The sequence below is a fragment of the Phyllostomus hastatus genome, unplaced genomic scaffold, assembly GCF_019186645.2.
Source record: "Phyllostomus hastatus isolate PE091 unplaced genomic scaffold, TTU_PhHast_1.1 phas_scaffold_78, whole genome shotgun sequence".
In the NCBI taxonomy this organism is placed as follows: domain Eukaryota; kingdom Metazoa; phylum Chordata; class Mammalia; order Chiroptera; family Phyllostomidae; genus Phyllostomus; species Phyllostomus hastatus.
This window is the reverse complement of record NW_025334041.1, coordinates 53,860,093-53,886,226: the sequence shown is the minus strand read 5'-3', so window position 1 is coordinate 53,886,226 and position 26,134 is coordinate 53,860,093. Positions and strand designations below refer to the sequence as shown.

Genomic DNA, 26,134 nt, shown 5'->3' with positions numbered 1-26,134 from the left:
CATGACCGAGCCCCAGCTGCTCACAATTGTAACATACCCATTAATGCACCCTTCTAAGCCTCACTCACTCAAAAGTTTTATTTGTGTTTTGTGAGATAATTTCCTTAATAAATTACCTGTACCAAAGTCCCTGGATCAGGGTCTGCTTTTTGGGAAAACCCAAACTAAAATACTACCCTATGTAATTTCTGAATCATTCTTAAATCTTCTACTAACTTTAAGTAATCACTTAATTTCATTACTTTAAGAATTTAAATAATTTCCCTGGCTGGGGGGCTCATTTGGTTGGAGTGTTGCCCCATACACTAAAAGGTTGCAGGTTCAATTCCCAGTTGTGGTGCACATGGGAGACAACCAATCAATGTGTCCCTCTCATATGTTTCTCTCTCTCCCCTCTGCCCCTTCTTCCTGTGGCTCTAAAATCAATAAATTTATTCTCAGGTGAGGATTAAGAAAAAATAATTTAAGTAATTTATCATTAAGCATACCATGGAGAGCTCTGGCATTAATTATACATGCTTTGATGATATTTGATTTTATATTATAGCTAAACTACAGCATAACTTGGGAGAAAATAAAGGAGGCTAGCATGATTTTCCCCCAGGCTACCAGTCAAGCCCATTAGTAACTGAGAAAGAAAGTGAAGGGAAGTTCCAGTCAAGATGGAGGTGTAGGTAAAAACCCTTCACTTCCTTGTACAAACAAAAGGATAACAACCCATCTGAAATCAATAAAAAACCAGAAGCACCAGAAAATCAAACTGCATAGAACTTCGACAATCAAGGAATTAAAGAAAAAATCAATCAGAACAACCAGACCAGTAAGGCAGTGGATCTTGGGAACAGGGCTGGCTGCAGCAAAAAGGACAGGTGGGGCTGACTTAAGGGGAAATAGATTCAGAGTTAATATGGTGGTTGCTACATTGGGAGAAACTCCCAGTCTCACACAAGAGGCCCATGGAAAGTGTGCTATGGACAAGCAGGGGAGCTGCATTGTTCCCTCTCTGGTGCATCCCCCACAGGCAGCACCACAGTGCAATAAAGAGGGTTGTTCTGCCCAGGTGAGTATGTAAGGCCCTTTCTCATTAAAACTTATTAGGTGCACCAAGACAAAGAAATATGGCCCAAATGAAAAAACAGAACATAACTCCAGAAAGAGAACTAAACGATGAGAACATAGCCAACCTACCTGATGGAGAATTTAAAGCCCTGGTAATCAAAATGCTCACAGATCTGATTGAGTTTGGTAAAAAAATGAAAAAGCAAATGAAAGACACCCAAAATGAAATAAAGCAAAATATCCAGGGAACCAACAGTGACAGGAAGAAAACTAGGACTCGACCCAACAATTTGGAACAAAAGGAAAAAATAAACATCCAACGGGAACAGAATGAAGAAAAAAGAAGTTGAAAAAGTGAAGAGAGTCTTACAAATCTCTGGGACAACCTGAAACACTCCAATATCCAAATTATAGGGGTGCCAGAAGAAGAAGAAGAACAGCAAGAAATTGAAAACTTATTTGAACAAATAATGAAGGAGAACTTCCCCAATCTGGCAAAGGAAATCAACTTCTAGGAAGTCCAGGAAGCCCAGGAAGCCCAGAGAGTCCCAAAGAAATTGGACACAAAGAAGAACACACCAAGGCACATCATAATTAAATTATCCAAGATTAAAGACAAAGAGAGACTCTTAAAAGCAGCAAGAGAAAAAGAGTTATGTACAAAGGAGTGCTTATAAGGCTATCAGCTGATTTCTCAAAAGAAACCTCGCAGGCAATAAGGGGCTAGAAATAAGTATATGAAGTCATGAAAGGCAAGGACCTACATCCAAGATTACTCTATCTAGCAAAGCTATCATTTAGAATGGAAGGGCAGATAAAGTGTTTCCCAAATAAGGTCAAATTAAAGGAGTTCATCATCACCAAGCCATTATTATATGAAATGTTAAAGGGACTTATCTAAGAAAAAGAAGATCAAAACTATGAACAGTAAAATGATGACAAACTCACAACTATCAACAAATGAACCTAAAAGAAAAGAAAAACAATGAAAATAAAAACTAAGTAAACAAATAGAACAGGAACAGAATCAGAGAAATGGACATCACATGGAGGGATTTCATTGGGGAGTGGGAAGGGAGGAATGGGGGTAAGGTACGGGGAAGAAGCATAATTAGTAGGCATAAAATAGATGGGGTGAGATTAAAAAATGGTATACGAAACAGAGGACTCAAAGAATTTAATTGTTTAACCCATGGACATAATGCTGGAGGGTTGGGAGGATAGTGTGGAGGGGGTATAAAGGAAGAAAAAATTGGGAAAACTGTAATAGCATAATCAATAAAAATACTTTAAAAATAAAAAAAGAAGGAAGGGGAAGGAAAAATGGCAAAATAATGGAAGAGGAATATGAGACAGGAATTTAAAACTTAATCACTATAAGGTGAGTAAAATTTAGGACTTTGGTCAACCTCATCAGCCCAGCCCTGTGGATTCCCAACACCAAATTACAAAACTGATTCATTCTCAAGAATATTTCTGAGAGAGCTAAGTTCCTTAATACATTTTCTTTTTTGGATATGTTCAGAGGGAATTATTGGAAGTTAGAAATATAAATCAAACTAGGCTGGCTAACTTGAAAACCATTTCATGTTCTTAATTAAATCTTGCCACCATTTGTTACTGTGTTTGTCATCATCATATTCTGCTGATTCCAGGAGTATTTTTAGGAGGTGATAAAAAGTGCTATTGATAATTCAGTAATGCCAAGGTGATGCTATCTTAGAGATGAGCAATTCAGACTTACAGATGAAAAATTCAGACTTAGAAACACCTTAGGAATGGGAAAAACAAAGCTATTTAAGAAAGTACCTTAAATACAACATTACTTTTTAGTTATTCTATTACACTTAAACAATAACATTTTAATAATTAAATGTCACATTTAATTGCTATTGTTGCATAGATAAACTGATATATTTAGAAAAATAAGGTAACCAATTGACATACAATGCTGACATTTTTCAAATGTACAGCATTGGCACATACTTGTTCTTTAACATACTTCATACAGTTACTGCTAAAATAAGTACCTAAAGTTTTGTTGAACAACGCAGTAAACAACCATAAAAAGCACATATAAATTGTTAGTGGATTCCACTACTTATGGCACACAAAATTCACTGGTGGACTGTGTTTCATCAAAACATTCTGTCTCCAACAGAAAAATGAAAAGTTTTATACCACACAAACAAAAGACACAGTCTTTTTCCCTCCTAACCAAGTTTACACTTTCCCTTCCATTAGTCAAAGTGAGGAAAATATACAGCTTTCTCAATGAATTTATAAAGGAGAAAACTGTAACTGAAAACAAGTTAAATGTATAGGAGATTATCATAAAAAATTAACTATTTATCCAGAGTAACATAAAAGTTAGAAAAATAAGATGCATAAAGTAATAACAGGAAGCATTTCTTTAAATAACATTAACCTCTTCTATTTTGATCTCTACATTCTATGCTGTTCTTGGCCCTCAGTAACCAAAGGCTTATAATAAAATTGCAGGTATGTTTACCAACTAGATAAGAGCACAGAATTTTTTTTTGCTTTTTGGTTATTTTTGGAATCATGTTATTTGATCTCAGAAATATAAGTGTGTACCACGAGGTTATTATTAACTTATTAATGACTAAGATGTTCATATTAGAAAACTTGGAATACAGAAATATAACAATGGCCAAACAAATCTTAGTTATAATTCTATCTAGAAACAACAGTTAATATTTAGCTTCATCTCCTTCTCTGGTGCCTTTCCTTTTTGTTGTTGTTAGTACAATGTATAATTTTGAATTTTTAAATATTATTACATAATAAGCATTCCCCTTCCTATAAAAAAGTATCAATAACTTTAATTTTAATGAATGTATACTATTTCTAGATAAGTATTTTTTATTCTCATTCCCTATCCCCTCCCATATGGCAACCATCAGCTCATACTATTTATCTGTCTGACTTATTTTACTTAGTACAATGCCTTCTAGATCCATCCATGTTGTCACAGGTGGCAATATTTCATTCTTTTTATATATCATATCTTCATAAATATCTAGGTTGCTTCTATATCTTGGCTATTACTAGTAATGTGGCAATCAACATAGAGGAGCATATATCTTGTTTTTGTCAAATAAATACCCAGATGTAGAAATTCTGGGTCATATAATAACTCTATTTTCAATTTTTTGAGAACTATCCATACTGTTGGACATAGTGGCTGAACCAATTTACAATCCCACCAACAGTGCACAAGGATCCCCTTTTCTCCACATCCTCACCAGCACTTGTAATATGATGTATTGATGGTAGCCATTCTAACAAGTGTGAAGTGATACGTCATTGGAGTTTTAATTTCCATTTTTCTGATGATATTGAGTATATTTTCATATATCTGTTGGCCATCTGTATGTTCTCTTGGGAAAAATGTCTATTCCAGCCCTCTGCCCATTTTATAATTGAATTGTTTGGTTTTGGGTATTAAATTGTATGAGTTCTTTATTTGTTTTGGATATTAACCCATTATCAAATATGTCATTGGCAAATGCATTCTCCCACTCAGTAGGTTTTCATTTTATTGATTGTTTCCTTTGCTGTATAAAAGCTTTTTATATAGTTTGATATATTCCCATTTGTTTATTTTCCTTTTGTGTCTCCTGTTTGGAGAAATGTAGCCAAAAAGATATTTCAAAGTTAATGTCAAACCATTTACTGCCTACGTCTCCTTTCCAGAGTGTTTCTAGTGTCTGGTCTAATATTTAAGTTTTTAATTCATTTTGAGTTTATTTTTTAATGCAATATAACTGGTTCAATTTCATTTTTCATTCATATCTGTCCAGTTTTGCCAACACTACATATTGAAGAGACTTCTTTATTCCAATGTATACCTTTGCCTCCATTGTTATAGACTAATTTAAAATAAGTGTTTATTTATTTCCCTAGTGATAGATGTTGATATGTTTTGTGTTACTTCATTATTGTGAACAACTCTACAAATATCTTTCTGTTCATTCAATCAAAGAGGACATGAGGACATGAAGGGTATTTTGAAACAGACTTACTGAGTTACTTAGAACAGAACTTTAATGCTCTATATACCTATTGTCCAATTGCTTTCTCTCTAGCACAGCATGAACCTATGTATTGCCATATATGCATTAGGCAACAGTAGTTATTATTTATGTCTTAAAAATGAGTGATTAAAAAGAGAATATAAATAATAAAATGAAGAAAGAAAACATGAGCCATTTTATTTGCATATACTGAATTACTAGTAACTTTTTGAAACATTAATTTGATATTAGGATTCCAGTTTACAAAAAAGTATTCCTTCAAGTTAATTTACTGAGGTATTGTAGGTTTTTCTGATAAATGTGGCTGTTCTCTTAGTAAAATAACTACCATCATCTGTAGTTCTTGTTAGAAATATATTCCACACTTTGTAATTTTTTCAATTTATTTATGGTGCTTTAACATTGGAGTTGTTCTTGTGTATAGTTGTTCTTGTGTTCTTGTGTATGGTAGGATTGTCATTCCCAATACTTTGAAATTTTCATTTAGCCTACTTATCCTTGAAGATAAAATTTAGAATTTGTTGATTTTCAAAAATTACCCTGTTAAAATGGTATTTAAATTTTTGTAAAAATATTAACAAGAAAAATTGGTATCTTTACAATAATTAGTCTACCTAAACAAGAAATTTTTATAGCTTTCATGTAGATGTAGATCATATATATATATATATATGGAAACTATATATATATAGTTTATTATACCTGTCCTCAGGTATTTTGTATTTGATGTTGCTGCTGTGAACCACATATGGAATCTCTCCATTACATTTTTGTATTATATAAGTACTGTTTCTGAACATTGATTTTATATTTAGTCACATGCTTAACTCTATTAGTTATCAATGTTTATTAAAAGTATTATTCTTTTAATACAATATGTAGTATCACTTTTAGAACATCCTTTCTAAAGTCTAACAAATGTAATGATTTTAGTGAACAACCTGAACTTATTAGTGTGCATACAGAGATCAACTTTATTCTCTCCCAACTCCCATCCTACTCTCTGGACTTATTATTTCCTAAATCCCTGAAAAACTCTGTGAAGATCTCATAGCCTTTCCAATCTCTCTTATGTAAAAATATATAGGCCTTTTATCCTGGTATTAAAATAATCCATTCCAGTCTAAGAACTATATAACCCTAATGAAATATAACAGTAAAATTCTGAACTCCTATGCAAATGCAACTGCTAGGTTTTCTATAACTTTAGTGCCTGGGATAAGCTCTGCTTAATTGCAGTAGTTATCCTGCATTATCAATATATGTATATAAGATATATTTATATAGTACAATAATCTAATTATTCTATTTGATAATATTTTAGTATATATTTTCCTAAAATATATGAAATTATATACTCTAATTTCCCAAACTGTGTTCCAAGGCACACTAGAATCCCTTGATATGTTAATAGAAGTTGGGGATAGTAGAACAGGAAAGAAAAAAGAAAGTTTCTCTAGTTACATAAGCTTAGAAATCACTGCTAGCTAATTTGTCCATAGGGATAAATAACACACATTAGTATGTTAAGGTTGTAAGAAATTCTCTAAACAAAAATAAACCATTTGACTTCAGTTTGAATCTAGGCTACCTTTGTGACTCACTCTGACTAACAAATATGATGGAAGAGACATTGTGCAAGTTCAGAGCCCAGAGATCAAGAGGCCTTATAGCTTCTGCCTTTGCCTTTGAACATGGTGTTTAAGGTCCACCATGGAAGAGGGCCTCTCTAGCTTGAAGAATGAAAACTGACAAGGAAGAGAACCAAGTTACTCCATGTAGCCAAGAGACAGCAGTAACCAAACATGTGATTGAAGTCATTCTGTACTTTTCAAACAAGCCAGCTAAAAACATCTACATAAGTTGGGTTCCCCCAAATCCAGCCGTACCACCAAGCAAACCCTTAGAAACATGAAAAACAATAAATATTGTTTCAAAACATGGGCCACATTTACTCCATTTTTGTAGAACCCTTGAGATAAAAATGGATTTTTCACTTTTAAATGGTTGACAAAAAACAAAAGAATAATTCATAAAACATGTAAACTGTGAGAATCAAATTGCAGTGTCTATAAATAAAGTTCTACTGGAACACATTCACACTTACTCATTTAAACATTGCTTATGGTTGTTATCTTGCTCCAATGGTAGAGTTAAAAGCTGTGATGGAGACAATGTAGTCAACAAAGCCTAAATTATTTGCTATCTACTCCTGTAAGAAACAAGTTTCCCAACCCATTTTAAAGGATTAAGTTTTAGGACAGTATGCTGTACCACAATAGTTAACTTGAGGTTTTAAAATTTTCATAAATTTTTTTGGCTTATAACACTGTTTTATAGTTATACATATGCCTGTTTTTTAATTAGTTATTAATTTCTGGAATATTTCATTGTAGTTCATCTTTCTATTTATTTATACATTTTATTTTTTATTGTTTTTTGAGTATAGTTGTCTCCATTTCCCCCTTTCTACTCCCTGTATGGAACCGATCTGCATGGAATGGCAATTGTAGCCCTATTGAAAAACCCAATAGGCACATTGTGGCACACAGGAGCCAAACCCATGGATCAGTTCTCCCATGGGAAATCAGGCCTGCATTATAACTAGGCTGTTTTGGCTTGCTCTTGCTAAATCTCCTTTGCCCTGAGCTGAGGCAGCAAATGTTTATCTTTAAAGTAACCCCCTGAAGTATGTGGTAATTCTCCCTAGGACTGAAGTGTAACCAGACCAATTACTCTTATCATTCCCTAGCATTTGCAACATTTTTTCCTTATTAATCTGTAAGAAGTAATCAGTAACATCCTTTCCATTGCTATCTGTAAAAAGTAATTACCTAAAGCAAATCTAAGTACAATGAATGAAAACCTTCTTTGATGTATGCTATTAGAAAGCCAATAAAAGCCTCTCCAGGCAAAGGTTGGCACGCTCTCCTCTTGAGAGAATGGCTGGACCACTCCAGGACGTTCTCCCCTTCGGAGAGTGGCCATGGTGTCCCTTTTCCTCCACAGGACTCGGTAGTCTGTGTGAATTTGTCTCATCTGATCCATAACACCACGGAAACTGCTGGCCAGTGTCCACATCAACTCCCGTCAACCTACCCATCCTAACCTCCCACTTGAGATCCTATCCCCTTTGGCTTTGTGTGTGTGTCCTTTATATATGTTCCTTAATGACCCTACCCCTATTTTCCCCATTATCCCTCTCCCCCATCCCCTCTGGTTACTGTAAGCTGTCCTTTATTTCAATGTCTCTGATTATATTTTGCTTGTTTCTTTGTTTTGTTCATTAGGTTCCACTTATAAATGAGATCATATGATATTTGTCTTTCATTGCCTGGCTTATTTCACTTAGCATAATGGTCTCCAGATTCATCCATGTTGTCACAAAAGGTAGGAGCTCCTTCTTTCTTTCTGTTGCATAGTATTCCATTGTGTAAATGTACTATAGTTTTTTGAACCATTCATTTACTGATGGGCACTTAGGTTGCTTCCAGCACTTGGCTACTGTAACTTGTGCTATGAATATTGAGGTGCACAGGTTCTTTTGAATTGGTGTTTCAGGATTCTTAGCGTATAGTCTCAGCAGTGAATTGCCCGGTCCAAAGGCAGTTCCATTTTTAGTTTTTTGAGGAAATTCCATATTGTTTTCCACAGTGGCTGCACCAGTCTGCATTCCCTCCAACATTGTACTAGGATTCCCTTTTCTCCACAACCTTGCCAGCACTTGGTGTTTGTTGATTCGGTTATGATGACCATTCTGACCGGTATGAAGAGGTATCCCATTGTGATTTTAATTTCCATCTCTCTGATGGCTAGTGATTCTGAGCATCCTTTCATATGTCTCTGGGCCCTCTGTATGTCCTCCTCGTAGAAGTGTCTGTTCAGGTCTTTTGCCCATTTTTTAACTGGATTGCTTACTAAGGTATTCTTTCTAATTTAATCTGTAGTCTGTGCTTGTACATGTTCCAGACACTAGAGAAGAATATTGTTCTCTGTTAGCAGGCTATGCTACTACTTCTTCATTAAATATACTAAATATGTGCTCTTCACTTAATCTATTTTTTAAAATGGTACATTAAATTATTATAAAACAATGTTTCTCATAATTTCTCTATCACTTATAATACTTCTAAATTTATTTCAGAATGTATTTCTATGTATTGATGTTTTTAAAAAGCTTAGAACCATCAATTACTCTTACACATACAAGTGTGGATATATATATACATCCAACAAAAAGGGCCAATCCCAAAGCCAGAAACAGAAACATCCTGGCTAGCATTCTTATTTTTCTTTTTTGTTTCTCTTCATTAAATTGAATAGAGTTCTGAGACTTAAATAAACTCAGACATTCCAATGTCTGGATTTTTCCTATTCCAAAGTTAGCAAATGAGAGAAGAAAAACAATTCACAATAAAGAAAAAACATTAAGAAAAGAAAATGTAAATTCATAAACTGAATGATTAAATGGTGTGTGTACATGTGTATATATAAGTGTGGTGGGGGAGGGTGGAATGAGGGGGACAGAATGTTCACTGATTCCTTTTTCCTAGCCAGGATTGTTTGAAACATAAAATTTATAGTTATAAAAATGAAAATAGGTAATTATTCTGTAACTACTGTGGAAAAGGCATTGATAATCAGGTGATTCCAATTGGAGCCTCACCAATCAACTATGAGATACTGGAAAAACATGTTAAAGTAGAACTAAAGTAAGTCCAGTCTGGCACTGTAAGCAGTGAGTAGCTTGCCAAAAATACTGTGGACTGTCTAGGTGAAGATGTTCAAGAGAAGTTGGTCACTACAGAATGTTTCAGGATGCTGGACAGCTGGTGGAAATCAATATTTAACAGGGATGTCAGCTGTCAGCACTGGAAGAGAGGTGGAGTCAGCTCTTACTAGAAACATCAGTTGATGTAAGGTCAAAGACCCAAGGAAGGCCTATGTTTGAATACCAAAGCTAAAAGGAGGTAAGTATAGAATCCAAGAAGGGGCAAAGCAGTTGCCAAACAGAACTTAGTCTGAGCCAAAGGCAGACAGGAAAGTAGGCAGGGCAGGAACAAGTTTAGGAGTCTGAGGTGTAAACCAGAGTCACAGGAGAATGAATCGGACTCTACATTCGCTATTCAATTTAAAAGTCAAGAGCAAAACAAGGTCAGCCAGAGAAGTCTGGTGAGCTGTACCTCTTCCATTCCAATAGGAAGGTCATTGAATTTGGTTTTGTGAAGACTCCCACAAAACAAAGGATCTCTGGCCATGATGCTGTTAAATTCTAAGTTCTTACACTTAGGAAGGGGTTAAGTTCAATAATATCCAAAGTTTTATCCAGCTCACAAAGTGTTTACAACTCTAGCATTCTTTAGATCTAAAAATATACATTAATTTTCAATAGATAAACAAGGAAATTACATTTTTATCCCAGGAAAGAGTTTACTGTACTCCCACCCACCCCCATCATTCCTTCCCCCCTACTCCCCCACCACACAAATATACACCACTACCACCGAATTCTTTCTACTAAAAGGCAGTATGGAATACTTTATAGCCCTCCTGGAAAAAAATGCGGGGAGGAGTGGGATGACATTCCATTCCATTCCATCATAACTCACTTAAAGACATCATTTGAATCTCAGTCACAAAAAAATTGTCTTAACAGGATGGAAAGAGCCCTGGTCAGGAGGAACTTGTTTAGAGTTGCAGTGGTTCCCTTTGCATTTTGTAAGCCAAAAGGAAGCATTCCAAGGCTGTATTTCATTCTGTTTCTCCCCAGGCTGATTTTAAAGTAACAACACATATCCACTTAAATCTATCTACAAACAACCAACATTCAGAAAATGTACCACATAAAATATAGACATTATGCCATGGAATGCATAAGAAAACAAATGTAAGCTTCACCAAACATCAGATCAATTTATCCAAATCAGCCCTCTGTAGTGTATGCCAGATGAACCTAGAGTGATATGACTCAAAGCATTATGAAGGATGGGGGAGGTTCTAATAAACTAAACATGTAGATTTATATATGTGTTTGTGTACGTGTGTGTGTGTGTGTGTGATGCTACCTCATAAGATATTAACTGAAGTTGGGGGGAACAAAGCTGGCAAAAGAGATTTTCAATGTGATCATATGGAAAAGAGACTATTAGTCCTACAAAAAAAGTTTCAGAGGGAAAAAACAATTAAGTTTCTCTGTGTATATTAAAAACATGTAGACATGGGAAAGTCCATTGTTACCAGGTTTAGAGAGGAGAGGAATTAATTACATGAGAGTTCCACTGCCTCTCAGCCCTATTAGGATTGTCAGTGAGAGGAACTAATTTCTGGGGCCTTTCCTTCTCTTCACCCACCTTAGGCAAACAATGCTTTGATGATTTCTCTACCTTCTCCACATGAAAATCTAGTCTAAGGAAAACATCTGGGAAATTTTATTTACACTAAGCAATAAGAGTTCATGCTTTAACTCTTCCTGTGCTCTTTAAGCTTAGAGTGGACAAATTTTTAAGCCAAAGAAAATCTATAGATGAACAATTTCTAAAATTAGCAAACTATTTGTAAGGTAGAGTCACACTGCATAGATTAAAGCTTCCTTCCGGCCCTTCTAAATTATATAATAAAGATGGTCACTCATAAAATCCTCCCTGTTCTCTAAGCAAACCACTTGTTCAATGAAGCCTTCCTGCAAATAAGTAAAACCCAACTAGGAAGTTAATAATATTATCTACTTATTATTTATTTTAAAAAATTCAAATTGTGAAAAACAAGATAAGTTCAGGAAGATGTGGCCAGAGAAAGGAGGTGGGAAGTAGGACTGAAGTGGGGATTTAAGAAAGGAGAAAATGAGAAGGTGTAAGAGATAGATAGCTATTAAAAATTAAATATGAGGTACTTTTATTTTTTACTAAAAATAAATATATTATAGATGTTATTTAACAGAAAAGTAAGTCAACAGCTTTCAGGAAGGCAGAAGATGCTCATGAAAGCTTTGGAAAACTTAACCCAAAAAATGATCATAAATGTATTTTGATCACAAATGTATTTGTTCAAAGGCATAGGCTGAAGCTTTTCAGAGGCTGTTTACACAGCAGAGCAACTAAGAAACACACAAATTGTTTCATTCTTTATGAGAGTTCAACCATGAATGCACAAAATAAATTAAGTAGAATGTTCACAAGTTCCACATTCATTGCCAACACTAAGAATAAATATCTCCTGAAAAAGAATAGCATATGAGCTATCAAGGTCAATTTTTTATTTTAAATAATAAGCAGTATTACTGGCCTTTATTGAGAGTGCTGTACAAAGTTAAATGTATTCCCAAGTTTAGGGAGCTATTTAAAGTTGTTTAAAGCAGGGCCAAAGCCGTACAGGCCAACTAGAATAACATGCTTTACTTTTGCTAGAATAAGTAAATCAAATCAGTACAATAATGCTAAACTATATCATCCTAATCAGGATTGGACTGGCAGTTATATAGAACTTTATGAATCAAAATTATGGAAGTTATTTCAAGAACTGCAGTTTAAAAGGGACAAATCTCTTAAAAATATGGGATTTGTGAATAAAAAATGATATAGAACTTTAATAATAAAAATTCAGGAACTATAATTTATGATTCTTGAAGATTGAAAGTCTTGTTATATGCTTAGTGTTTTGCTGTTTTTATGTCTGTTCTGCTTTTAACTCTCACTAGGATGTAGGTATTGGAATGTATATCACACATATGAGAACCTAAGGCTCAGAGAAATCAGAGAACTTGCTCAAGACTACAGAGTTAGTCAATGGAAGACTCTAGTCTCAAATTTAGCCTTTTGATATTCTGTGATCATAAGAGAGGGCAAGTTTTCTAGTTTATTTTAGGCCAACTTCTCATTTTTAGTTACCACTGCTCTCCTTTTTTTAATTTTGACCTGACATTGAGAGACTGTCCCTCTTTTCCCTTTGGTCAGTTCTTTAATAAACCCTTAAATCATTTTTAAAAATATTTGTTTAGTACCTCTGTTTAGAAAGCCCTGAACTAGGGCATGTAATTTTACATAATATAGTAAATACTCAAAAGAGGTAAATATCCAATTATCTATTAGAAACTTAATTTAAGAAAAATCAGGTCACTCAGAACAAAAAAAATATTTATGTTACTAAAGGAATCGCCACAGTACTTGAAAAAGTATATTTATCTAATGCTGTTAGTTTTATTTGTGACAACTTAGTGTAACCAACTTTTTAGAAATGCCTTCACTAGGACTATATTGGCATAGACTTTCTTAACATGTGTAGCACTTTTCAAAAAGCAATTTAAAAGTAGTCATCTTCCAAAATACTTTTTTCTTGTCCTATGATTGTTTTCCCTTCCCCATAAAATTATACTCAGTTTGCTATTTCCTCTTTTGAGCTGTGTGTTTTCTTCATGTACCTAATTCTATTTGTCATTTGAGACTCATCTCATGTGGCACCGTCTCCAGTAAGCCTTCCCCAGATTGAGATGGTTGCCCCTTTTCTGGACTCTAGCACCCTGGGCCTATGTTGACTCCACACTGCACACACTACTTAAATCACTGCTTTCCTTGTTTATTACCTAGTTAGACCATGAACTCCTCAAAAGCTGAAATTTCAGCCCCAGCTGGTATGGCTCAGTGCCACACCTGTGAGCAAAGGGTTGCCAGTTCAATTCCCAGTCAGGGTACATGCCTAGGCTGCAGGCCAGGCCCCTGGTGCGGGGCATGCAAAAGGCAACAACACACTGACGTTTCTCTCTTTCCCTTTCCTCCCCTCTGTCTAAAGCTAAATGAATAAAATATTTTTTATAAGCCCAACTTCATATTCCATCTCTGTATCTGTAGGACCAGGACCCACAGCCAGTGGCCAATAATGTTGAGAGAAAGAGGGAGAAATAAAGTGAATTATTTACCTGTTTCCTCCATCATTTCTCTTTTCCTTCATCCTCATTTCATATTTTCCTATTATTTCCCCCCAAGTACTAGTGCATCACCTTTATCCTTCTCTTTAGCTTCATGGTGTTCATCTCTCTCTTGAGATTCTAACTATTGCAAAAAAAACTGATTCACTACGTGAGCAGCTCAGGTTCAGAAGTTTGTTGCCCCTTAGCATTGCAAAGAAGTTTGATTTAACAGGATTTGGATTAGCCTCTATTCTCTCTTTCGTGTTTTAGCTGGGAACTTTTAACATGCTTTAACTTTGTCTAGTTTTCAAGATCAGCAGCTGGCTAAACAGACTTTCTGCAACACTGTGGATAAAATGGCAAAATCAAGAGGAAAGTCACCTTTAAATTAATTAAATAAAACAAACAAACAAAACCAGCTTACTGTAGGGATGGGGAATAGTAATACCTAATAGCACTTGAGGAGAATTATGCCTGTTCTGGCTGTGAAAGGAAAACTCAGCTGATAACAAAAATACACAGCTGCCTTCCTCTGAATGAAGCTAACTGCTCCCAGAGAGTAGCATCAAACTGTATTTAGCAAGAATAAAAGAAAAGTCTCCCCACTGATGTGGTTCAGTGGATTGAGCACTACCTGCTAAACCAAAGGGTGGCCAGTTTGATTACCAATCAAGGCACATGCCTGTGTTGAAAGCCAGGTCCACAGTAGAGGGTACTTGAGAGGCATCCACACATTGATGCTTCCTCTCTTTCTCCCTCCTTTCCTCCCTGTCTAAAAATAAATAAGTAAAATATTTTTTAAATTAAAAAAAATTAAAAGAGTAATGGAAAAGTGATATAAGTGACTGACATTTGTAGTGAGTACATTCAAAAGAGTATGATGAATTTCATTGGAGAACCCCACAGGAATCATCTGATTCTCAAAAATTTAAATGACTGTACCTTTTCCCCCCATTCTCTCCTTTGTACTCCTCACTGATAACCCTCCATGTGATCTCCATTTCTGTGATTCTATTCCTGTTCTAACCATTTTCTTAGTTTTTGTTTTTTAGGTTCAGTTGTTGACAGTTGTGAGTTCTCATTTTAAGCATAATTGGTAGGCACAAAATAGATAGGAGGGAGATTAAGAATAGTATAGAAAATGGAGAAGCCAAGGAACTTATATATATGACTCATGGACAAGAACTAAGGGTGATATAATGCTGGAGGGAGGGGGTACAAGGTGGTAGGGGAAAAAGGAGAGAAAATAATGTGACAACTATATTAGCATAATCAATAAAATATACTTTTTAAAAAGAAAACTTTTAAATTTGTTGAAACTTTTAAACAGCAAAAAATAAAATACAGATCATAATCTCAAAGAGATAATAAATTTATTGAAATAAAATTTAAATGACTGCTTGCTGTGGACAGGGAAATAATCTTGAAAAATTACTCAAGAAATTAACACTGATTCAGAAAAAAATGCTTTGGAATGAAGAGTTTGAAACAGGAAAGGGAAATTTTAGGTATATTTAGGAGAGTATAATTTGTAAAAATCTTTAATGCTTCTGTTTTTATTTTTGGATATCAAATTGGGTAAAAGGGCTAAGACTTTTTTAAAAAAAATAAACACTGAGTCCCTCATTCCTAGAATTTGTTTTTAAAGCTATCTGCAATTCAAATTCACTCTCACAACTCCCTGTATAGTTTCACATAATTTTAACAACTTTATAAAATAAAAATGTAGGCCAAGATATAAATATTAAAGAAAAGTATTTATAATGTAATGTTTAATAGCAGACAACAGGCAAAATCATGACATACTCACATGGTAATGCAGCTGTTATTACCAAAATAATCCTTTTACTATAAAAATGATTGGGAAACCACACTGAACAAAATTGTAGCATGTACATTAACATGTTCAAAAAAGACAAAAGACAGTAAATTATTAACAGGCACAGTCTGTAACTGTAATACATTTATAAAGCAAAATTTAAAAAGGTTGTATAAAAAATATGGAAAGCACCCTGGCTGGTGTGGCTCAGTGAACTGAGCACTGGCCTATGAACCATTCGATGGTTTGAATCCCAGTCAAGGCACATGCCTAGCGTGCAGGCCAAGAGGCAACCCATCAATGTTTCTCTCACATTGATGTTTCTCAACCTCTCTTTCTTTCCCCCTTCTCTTCTCTCTAAAATTAAATAAATAGTTTTAAAACAAATATGGAAAGCTAATACTTAGACATCACAACAAATACTTTTAGGAAACAATTCTTAAAATTATTTTTAAAAAGTTTTCTAGAAAGTCTAGCAAGGGTTACTCTAAGAAAAGTCCAGTAGGGCAAGGCATTCATCTTTATTATTTTTAATGCTGTATTCCTAGTGCTCAGAAGAGTCACTGGCACATAGTACATGTTCATTAATTAATTGTTAATAAATGAGTGAGAGAATGAATGAATGAATGAATGAGAAGCATATGCCACTGAAACTCTTGAGTCCCTCAAGTCTCCAGTTGAAGAAGGAGGTTTTGCTGTCTCTAAGTTGCTGGAAGACTGAACTCTACCAGGTATAGTAGTCCCTTAAAGAACATCTCTTTAGGGTAGGAGAAATGAGTAAAGGTGTCAAAATGCAAAAACTTCCCGTTATAACCCTGGCCAGCATAGCTCAGTTTGTTAGGTGTCATCCTGCAAAGTGAAAGGTAGTTTAATTCTCAGTCAGGGCACATGCCTGGGCGGCGGGTTCAGTTCCCAGTTGGGACACATGCAAGAGGCAACCAATTGATGTTTCTCTCACACATCAGTGTTTCTCTCCTCTTGTTCTCCCTCTCTCTAAAAATAAATAAATGAAATATTTAAAAAAGAAAAACTTTCAGTTATATGATGAGTAAGTTCTGAGAATTTAACATATAACATGCTGATAAACAAAGAGATTGTATGACCAAAAGTAATTCCTTTATTCCACAAGTTTAAGAAACTACTTTATCATAAATGTCATAATTTTTGCAATATGATTTGCCTGCCACCTCTGTCACTCTGTTTCTGGACCCACCTACCTCCACTTTTCTCCTTGATCACTGAGCTCCAGGCATAATATCCTCTTTGCTACTCTAATGTCCTCTTTGCTAAACTCCCAACCATGTACTTGCTGCCTAGAAAGTTTCTCCAAGATTTCTGCTGGTCTCCCTATCTCATCTCCCTCAAAACTCTGAACAAATGTTACTTTATTGGAGAGGCCCTGACCAGTCAAAATGTAATGGCCAGTCTCATACCCAACTTCTGGCACTTCTCATTCCCTTTCCCTGCATTATTTTTCACCAACTTACATTATTTCATTCACTACTTCAGGGAGACAATATGATATGTGGAAAAGGTACTGGTTTTTGAATCCCATTTTTAACTAACTATTCACTATGGGTCTAACTTTGAGACTAACCTGCCTACTCTTCAGAATTATATCTGTAAAGTGGGAAAACTAGTAATACTTTTCTGGCAAGCACTTGGCATCCAGTAAATGCTGCTTTCTCTCTTTCCTCTAAACTTACCTCCTTTTTGTGGTTGGGAGCTACTGTGTCTATGACTCATAAGTTCAGAGATTGCTGTGAAATGAAAGGAACAAAGTGTGGAACAGACCTTTAACAATATTATCCCCTAAAACAATTCCTGTGGGTTCTGTTTGTGTTTGATAACTGATAGTCTGATGCAAGGCACAAAGGGACACCTCTTCTGAAGGTAATGTCAGCTGAGTGGAAACCCTAATAGAGATATTTGGGGATAATTTCATGACTATTTCTGAATAATGGTAAGTCTGGGGAGCACTTCAGAGAGAGAACAAAAGAAACCTAATGGGAGTGTGGCTAGAGTAGGCACCTTACCTTGAGGAAAGAGGGAAAGGAAAGGTCATGTCAGGTTGTGGGCCATGATATCTGACTGAAAAGACCAGATTTAATGCTATAATTAGTAGAAATCCAGAGAGCCAGTAAACATTTTGAATATTAGAAAAATAGAGAATCATAAAATGGTAAACTTTAAAATAATCACAGAGACTTCTGAAAGCCGAGCAGCAGAAGTACTAATGAACCCAGTGACATTTGTTCAGAAAAACAAATGACAAGGTTATAAATGGGAATGAATCATATCCTAATATTCCCAGATCATTACTGTTTGAGTCACTACATGGGAGAAGAGACACGAGCTAGAAGAGACTGAAGAACTGCATACCACTAGAGAGCACCAAAAAATGTCAACATACTAGGAATAGAGAGCATGAAGCTTGTCCTTTGAGCAATAAGGGCTCTTTCTGTGGTTTCAGTAGGACATATGATGATATGATCTCTATCAAATTTTCTCTCTTAAGGTTACTCCCTAGTCTCTTGTTTTGATTCCTTATTCTATAGTGTAAATAAAGACATAATAATTTTATGTGTTCCAAAAAGCCAAAATTCCTCTTCTGTGTATGTAAGAGTAGGAAAAATAAGGTGATATTATTTAATTCACTCCAAATAGCAAAAATAGAATTAATCTCTTACAGGTACTGCTAAAAGTCCTTTCACATCACAATTCAACAATGGAATTTAGCAAGGAATAAAAGTTTTAGGACTTAGGAAACCAGTAATTTAACTTTGAGGTTCTTGAAGTTATGAAAGTACTGGCAACTGAATAACAAGATGACACTTGTAACGGCCTAGCATTTGTATTTTTATTGGGTCCACTCTTCTCATAGAAGTTATATGATTTATTTAGCTATCAAAGAGCTTTTATAAGGTTCTTACAAGAGCCTATTATTGAAGCTTGATAACCATGGTGTGAAAGCAAAAAGTCATATCAATGAATTAAATGAATTAAAAACTGCTTACAAGGCAAAGAGGAATAAGGCATAAATAAGTGGCCAATTCTCATGTACTGAAAAGTTAGTGATTGAGGGCTCTTAAGCTTTGCAGTAGAATCAGAGTTACATATAACTAATGACCAGAAAAAGGGAGCCCAAATTCTCATTTCCCTATTCTCTGTATATCAGTCCCACACACAGAGCTCCCATTGACTGAAGAGTGTTTGGCACATGAAGGGAATATAGGCAGTGTTCAGAAAAAGTGCTTAAAATCCAGGAGAGAGCAAATAAATAATTAATGTTGACTTATGTAAGAGCCTCAAGTATAAAGAAAACAGAAATAAAAATTACACTAGCAGAATTTTGTTTTCTAAGAACTTTTATATCTAATACATAGAAATACAGTGGCTTTTCAAAGAACAAGATATGGTACTTGAACAACAGCATATAATTTGTTGGCATAATGAGAGCCAATGTTCCATACTGAATAATAGCTCAAGCAGGCATCTAGAACTACAAAAAACACAAAGTAAATTTATGTATTTAGAAATGTGATATAATATAAGTGAAAGTGATTTTAATAATTAAGAGTTACTACTTTTCTTGTGAGTCAAAATTATTGGTTCAGGTTTCAACACAGCATAACCTGATATGAATGGAATAATTTGGAAATCAAATACTCTGATTTACATTAATCCTTTGTGACCCATAACTCAATCTGGCATTTTCAAAACATCACAACAAACTTCACAGAAGGTGCTCAAAAAAGCCAACACACTCGACTTAACTCTGTTTCTCTCAGTTTCCTTATCTGTTAAAAGGGGGATAATAAAACTTAATTCACAGGATGATTGTAAGGTTAAAGAGGTTTAAGATTATAAGGGTTAAAACAGATCAGTTATGTAGAGTGTTTAAAACAGGAAAGGTAAAAATATTTTTTTTTATTTTCATTGTTGTTAAAGTACAGTTGTCTCCATTTTCCTCCTACCAGTTCTCCCCACCCCAACTATCCCCACTTCCCACCCTTGATCCTATTCCCCTTCGGCTTTTTCCATGTGTCCTTTACACATGTTCTGTTGTTGTTTGTATTTATGATATTCTAACCGCAAATAACATGCCATAAACAATCAATACATTCCAACTTTCTTGTTTATATAATTGTTAAGTCTCAAGACCTAAGAAGACATATAAAGCTTTCAAATGCATTTAAATACAGAAGGCACTTAGCTTTAAAACTAGTTCATACAAACCAATTTTGTGAAATGGAAAATAATTTCAACTTGATCTAAATAAGCCAAGAAGAACACACAAAACACCAGAGAAATGCTAATGACATAACTCCTAAATGTACAAATAGTAGTTCCAAGCTTACCGTTCAGATAGTATTTTAATAAGCTCTTTTCTATTCTGTACCCGAAGGTGGTTAGTTTTATACTTGCAGTCATCAATCAATTCAGGCAAGTTCAAGATCTAAAAGGGAAAAATAATTTTAATGTATATAGCACAAGTTTTTTGTGTATTTGCCTGTGTGTACTAGTGTTCAAAGCTTTCCATTCCCTCCCCAAGACCATTCCTTGTTGGTCAACAAGGAATATTTACAAAAAAAGAAAACAGGAAACTAGAGAGAAGAAACATGCAATTTTGATGGCTGATGTTGTAAGTCATCATTTGTAAGTTTTTACTACATTTTAAGCATGCACATATATGGGAGTGCAGAAAAGGATCAACCCCCCCCCATAATAAATTTTGTTCAGAGGGAGAAAGGAGATACAGATTAAATAAACTGACCTAATTTTGAGAACAAATATTATAAGTATCTGTCAGAACTTATATAAACTCCCTAAGTAACATATAACTTGTAGGTATATTTATTTATTTGTTCCACATGTAAATGAATAATATCATCAGTCACACTAGTCCTATCCAGGATGTTGTACAAAGGGCTAAAATAAAGGGAAAGCACATACTTTTGCCCTAAGTGCTCACCATTCAAATAATGTCAAATTAAAAGATATTATTCTAATTTATGTCACTGTTTTTATTTAATATCTCTCCCTAAAGAAATAACAAATAAAAATGCTTTCTATATTTCCTCTTTTGCTCCTCCTCAATAAACAAAAAAAAATTATCTTCCCAGTTCCACTGGATATACTGCAATTTTAAGAAGACCATAATAGAAATACCTAGTGAGTTTGGAATGGATGTTTTAAAAAGAATGTGCGGAGGCAGAGTTTGGCAGTTGTGTTGGAAAGTCAGAAGGAGCATTTATAGACTAGGGTCAGGGCACGTAGCCTACAGAAAACTTCACTACCTCTATTAAAGTATTTGCTTTAAATATAAACATTTAATGGTATCATTTGTTTCCCACAGTTTAAATAGAATCAATCTGTTAATCATCTTACAAAGGAAAGAGAAGTGACTCAAACTATTCTAAAAATATCAGGAGGATGAAACACTTCCAAGCTCATTTTATGACACCAGTATTATCCAAATTTCAAAACCAGATAAGGACACTACAGAAAAAGAAAAATTATAGGCCAATATCCCTCATGAATATGCATGCAAAAATCCTCAACAAAATGTTAGCAAACTGACTTCAGCAATACATTAAAAATATCATACACCATGATCAAGTAGGATTTATTCTTGGGATGTACGTTTGGTACAATATGCAGAAATCAGTTAACATGATATACCACATTAACAAAATGAAATATAAAAATCACATGAATCAATAAATGCAGAAAAGCATTTGACAAAATCCAGGACCTATTTATGATATAAAATTGCAGCAAAGTGGGATTAGAGGGAACATAATAAAGACCAAAAATGGCAAACCCATAGCCAACATCATACCCAATGGGAAAAATTAAAAGTGTTTTTCCTTAAGATCAGGAACAAGACAGAAATGTCTGTTTTCACCAGTCTTATTGAACATGATGCTGCAAGTCTAACCACAGCAATTAGACAAGAAAAAATAGAAGGAATCCAAATTGCAAAGAAACAAGTAAAACTATCAATATTTGCAGATAACCAAATACTGTATATAGAGAACCTTAAAGATTCCACCAAAAATATATTAGATTTGATAAATGAATTCAGTAAAGTAGTAAGATACAAAATTAATATTCAGAAATCTGTTGTATTGTTATATACCAACAACGAACTATCATAAAGGGAAACTAAGAAAGCATCCCATCTAATTGCATCAAAAAATAAGTACATAACTAGAAATCAATTTAAGCAAGGAGTTAAAAGATACAGACTCAGAAAATTATAATAGATGGGAGAAAATACAAACAAATGGAAGCATATACCATGTTCATTGATAAGAAGAATTAACATTGTTAAAATGCCCATATTACCCAAACAAATCCAAAGATTCAACACAATACCTATCAAAATAGCAATGGTGTATTTCACAGAACTAAAATAATACAAAAAAATTTATATTGAACCACAAAATAACCCAAATAGCTTTAGAAATCTTGAGAAAGAAAAACAAAGTTGAAGGTATCACACTACCTGACATCAAATTGTACTGCAAGACCACAATAATCAACAGAGCATGATACTAGCATAAAAACAAACATAAATATCAATGAAACATAATTGAGAGACAAGAAATGAACACACACCTATAATTTCACTTAATATTTGATAAAGGAGGCAAGAACATATAATGGGGTAAATAAAGTCTACTCAATAAATGGTGTTGGGAACATTGGACAGATATATAAAAAAATGAACCTTATAACATATACAAAAATAAACTCAAATGGATTAAAGACTTAAATGTAAGACTTGAAACCACTAAACTTTTACAAGAAGATATAGGCAGTAAAATCTTGAACATTTCTCTTAACAGTATTTCTCTGATATATATGCTCATGTAAGGGCAAAAAAAAACCCAAAAAAGAAACAAAGGGTACTATATCAAACAAAAAAAAATTTTGTACAGCAAAGGAAACCATAAAAAAACCAAAAACACAAATTACTGAATATGAGATAATATTTTCCAGTGATACATCTGATAAGGGGTTAATATCCAAAATTTATAAGGAACTCAGATAACTTAACACCAGAAATACAAACAACCCAATTAAAAAGTGTACAGAAGACCTGAATACACACTTCTTCAAAGAAGACATATACATGGCCAATAGCCATATGAAAAGTTGCTCAACATCACTAATCAGTAGAGAAATGCAAATCAAAACCAAAATGAGATACCACCTCACACTTGTCAGAATGACTACCATCAATAAATCAACCGAGTGTTGGCAAAGATGTTGAGAAAAGGGAACCCTTGTGCACTGCTGGTGAAAATGCAGATTGGTACAATCACTATGGAATACAATATGAATCATATAGTACACAGGGTATTTTGTTAGGTGAAATAAGTCTGGCAGAGAAAGCATATATCTTATGGTTCCCTTTATAGGTGGAATCTAAAATACAAAACAAGTAATCAAAATGAAACAGAGGCAAACTCATAGATACAGAGAACTGATGGTTGTTAGCAGTGAGGTGGTGGGTTGTCGGGCAATAAAGGGGAAAGAGATTAAGCAGTACAAATTCAAGTCATAAAATAAACAACACATTGGGATTCCCTATGCTGCATTGTACATCCCCATGAATTATTAGTAACTGTGTGCAGTAACAGGTGTTTACTAAACTTATTATGGTGGTTACAATGTAAGGTATATAAATGTTGAATCACACTGTTGTACACCTGAAACTAATATAATATTGTATATCAACTGTAATGAAAAATATGTTTTAAAAGAATTAAATGGAAAAGTAGAAACATTCAGCAAAGAAAGAGAAGATATGAAGAACCAAATGGAAATTTTACGACTGAAAAGCAACTAAATTTTTTAAAAAAACTTCACTAAGTGAGCTCAAGAGCACAATGGAGATGACAGAAAAACAGTCCAAATATTTGAAAATAAATAACTAGAAATTATTGGATCTGAACCACAGGGAGAAAAAATAGTCCCCTCACAAAAAGTAAAAAGAACAGATTTTCAGGGACCTGTGGGACAATTACAAAAAGTCTAATATTTATGTTATTGAAATCCCAAAAGGAGAAGATAAACAGTATATTCTGAAAACCATCCAAATTTAGAGAGAGAGAAAAACTACTGAGAACCTCAAATACAATAAACCCCACTACACCCATGCCCAAACACATCACAATCTTACAGGTGAAAGTTAAGAATAAAATTTTTGAAACTACCCCAAGAAAAATTATGTGTTACCTACGATGGAACACTGACAAAACTAACTGCAGATTTTTTTTTTTTTGGTTAGAAACTACACAGCCCAGAGTGAATGAGTGCAATATATTTAAAGGGCTGAAAGGAAAGAATTGTCAACCCAGAATTCTATATCCAATATAAATATCCTTAAGAAGGGAAGGTTAAGTAAAGACAGTCACCTTCCTTCCTTCCCTCCCTTCCTCTTTGCCATTCTTTTTGGAACAAACAAAGCTACATTATTTCTTTTAAGGAACTAGTACCTAGTTGGAACACTTCACATTTCTTTAGTGCTTAATATATGAATCACTTTCATTGACATTGTTTCCTTTTTTCCCAGGCAGCACTCTTTGTGAAGCACCTAAAGAATGGTGAAGATCACAGCATGTGAAGCAGTCTCTCTAGAAATATTCTCAATGCCAGCATAGCTGAAGACAGAAGGATAATTACTCTGACTCACTGTTTCATATGATCTTCCAAAGAGAAAAGAGGTACAATAAGTCAAATTCAGAGGAGGACATATGAGGCATCCCAGTTAACCTTGAGCACAGTTACAGAGTAGTATTACATGTAGTTTAAGTGTATTCTGGGTGAAGCCAATTTATAAATTTAACCTGTGATTTAGTGAAAACACTTGCTTTTTCTTGAAATGATTTATTCACTCTTAGGGAAGGAGATAGGATTTTGATTCCTTCACTAGACTAGAAACCAATTCTTGGATCAGGTGTGGTTACCAGGAGGTTTTTAGAAAAGGCGCAGTATGTGCTGTTGCTTTTTAAAATATGGGGGGTAATGCTGGTGAAACATCTGAAAGAGATTTTATACTATTGAGATGTTCTTTTTACTCCAGTAAAACTTCAGGTCTCTTTGTTTTTTATATACCTATTGAAAATCTATCTATCTAGCAGCTATCTATCTATCTATCCATCTAGCAGCTATCTATCTATCTATCTACCTATTTTTCAATTACAGTTTATATTCAATATATTCTGCATTAGTTTCAGAAGTAAAACATAGTGGTAAGAAAATTATGTACTTTATAAAGTGATCCCCCCATGTTTCAAGTACCCATCTGCCGTGTACATAGTTACTACAATATTACTGACTATATTCCCTATGTTGTAATCTACATCTGTGAATATTCTGTAACTACCAATTTGTATTTTTAATCCCTTCACTGTTATCACCCAGCACCTAGCACCCCTACCCTCTGACACCTGTCAGTCTGTTCTATGTATCTATGAGTCTGTTTCTACAGTATTTTACTTTATTCTTTAGATATCACATGTAAGTGGAATCATATGGTATTTATCTGTCTTTGCTTGATTTATTCCACCTAACATAATACCCTCTAGGTTCATACATGATGTCACAAAAAGTAAGATTTCATTATTTTTTATGGCCAAGTAGTACTTCACTTTGAACACAGCTTTTTTTATCCACTTATTTGTTGACGGGCACTTGTGGGCTGCTTCATGGTTACTGTAAATAATGCTGTAATTTACATAGGGGTGGATATATACTTTTGAATTAGTGTTTTTGTTTTCTTTGGTTGAATATCCAGAACAGAAAATGCTGGATCATATAGTAATTCTATTTTTAATTTATTGAGGAATCTCCATCCTGTCTTCCATAGCGGCTGCTCCAGTTAAAATCCTACCAACAGCAAAAAAGGGTTCCCTGTTCTACACATCCTCACCGACACTTGCTATATGTTGTCTTTTTGATAACAGCCATTCTGACAAGTGTGAGGTAATATCTCATTTTGGTTTTGATTTCCATTTCCATGAAGATTTCTAATGCTGTGTATCTTTACATATGTCTATTGGCCATCTGCTAATTTTTTCATTCAGTTTTTTTTTACATTGTGCAGTATGAAATTTTTATTTGTTTTAAATATTAACCACTTAGTTATATCAATTGCAAATAACTTCTCCCAGTCAGTAGGTTGACTTTTCATCATGACAGTTTTCTTCACTATCTAAAATCTTTTTAATTTTATGTAGTATCATTTGCATTTTTAACTTTTATTTTCTTATCTTCACT

The 26,134-nt window shown here is 34.3% G+C and overlaps 1 protein-coding gene across 14 annotated transcripts in view; it reads right to left on the bottom strand.

The window, feature by feature from the left end:
- SUGCT (succinyl-CoA:glutarate-CoA transferase) overlaps positions 1-26,134 on the bottom strand; it is a 1,092,359-nt gene that overhangs the window by 585,504 nt on the left and 480,721 nt on the right. For all 14 annotated transcript variants that reach the window (XM_045828747.1, XM_045828740.1, XM_045828739.1 and 11 more), the window contains one exon: positions 20,200-20,297. In XM_045828747.1, coding sequence (XP_045684703.1) covers positions 20,200-20,297 — 98 coding nt within the window. The remainder of the gene's footprint in view (positions 1-20,199; positions 20,298-26,134) is intronic.